This window comes from Alexandromys fortis, unplaced genomic scaffold (assembly GCF_014885135.2).
Source record: "Alexandromys fortis isolate MF-2015 unplaced genomic scaffold, M_Fortis_MF-2015_v1.1 scaffold_70, whole genome shotgun sequence".
Taxonomy (NCBI): domain Eukaryota; kingdom Metazoa; phylum Chordata; class Mammalia; order Rodentia; family Cricetidae; genus Alexandromys; species Alexandromys fortis.
The window spans coordinates 1-1,196 of NW_026067955.1; the positions used below are offsets into that span (position 1 = coordinate 1).

Genomic DNA, 1,196 nt, shown 5'->3' on the forward strand with positions numbered 1-1,196 from the left:
CTTCATTTCCTGCCAAGACTCTCCTGGAGTTTACATAGTTGGCTCCACCTCCACCAGCCAGATCTCAGTTCAAAGATCACTTCCCGTGAGTGGCCGTTCCTGACATGCTCCCCACACTTGGCTAAAGGTCTGTGAATTTATTTTGTGGTGTCCTGGCCCCATGCCTTAACTGCATATCAGTGCCATGGACAAAGGGACACATTTACCCTGCCCACTGCTATACCCTACAGGGCCTGTTTTGGAGTAAAGACTCTTATTGCCTGTTTAGAGGAAAGTCTGAAAACAGGGACAATCAGAGGAAGCCCCCCAGGCAGACTGTGAGGACCACCAAAACCTGACTAACAGTCACTAGACCACCCTCTCCCCACTGTGTAGGTCGTTTCTTAGGGTGCTTTGAAAGCCCTCCACCTTCCTTGATGGCCTGGAGCTACCGGGAAGCAAGGTGGGATGCTGGGCCCCAGTCCAACTCTAATGCTGTCTCTGTGTCCTCAGACCTTTGGCTGTCCTTCCTTTGGCCTGCCCTGACACCATCTCAATCCATAGACAGGAGACAGGCTCATTCGGGGCTAGGATTTGTCTCTCGGGTGCCTGAATGGTATTCTAGAATACATAGTCCTACCTGAACCGTTCATACTCCAGCAAGACACAGGGTCCACGGCCTGGCTGCCATTCACCCTCAGGATCCCAGTGGCCAAAACGGCGGATGTCCTCGAAACAGAGGGCAAGCCGTGGGGCAGGTGGGGCCGTGTAAAAGCGTAGATGGGCATGGGGCGGCAGTGCATCTGCAGGTGCCAGCTGGAAGGATCCAGACATACCGAAGCGGAAGACAAGGGACAGCGGCTTCTGAGGGGGCTGGGCACCAGGCAGGGGGCTCAAGGTCAGGCGCAGCTCCTTGCCTCGGGCTACAGCTGAGATGTGGTAGGCACTGCTCTCAAAGGGCACCTCGGGGTTGCGGCTGACAGAGGACTTCTCCACACACCCGCCAAATACCAGCCCCTTACATGTCTCATTTACAAAGCAGCTGGCGAGGTGCAGCTCTGGGCCCTCCGGCATTCTGAAGGCGGAATGGCGGCCCCTGTAGTGGGAAGAGGGCAACAGGTTGTGCCAGAAGATACCTTGTTGAGTAGGAATTGTCACCAAGGTTTTACAGAGGGGGAGGCAGAGAGGCACATGGCCATCTAGGATAGGCAGGAAAA

The 1,196-nt window shown here is 55.4% G+C and overlaps 1 protein-coding gene across 1 annotated transcript; it reads right to left on the reverse strand.

Annotated features, from left to right (window-relative positions):
* Positions 1-6: 6 nt before the first annotated feature.
* Neil1 (nei like DNA glycosylase 1) lies at positions 7-1,190 on the reverse strand. The gene has a single exon (XM_050151894.1). It carries the CDS (start codon positions 1,051-1,053, stop codon positions 616-618), a length of 438 nt encoding a protein of 145 aa, XP_050007851.1. The 5' UTR covers positions 1,054-1,190; the 3' UTR covers positions 7-615.
* Positions 1,191-1,196: the final 6 nt, after the last annotated feature.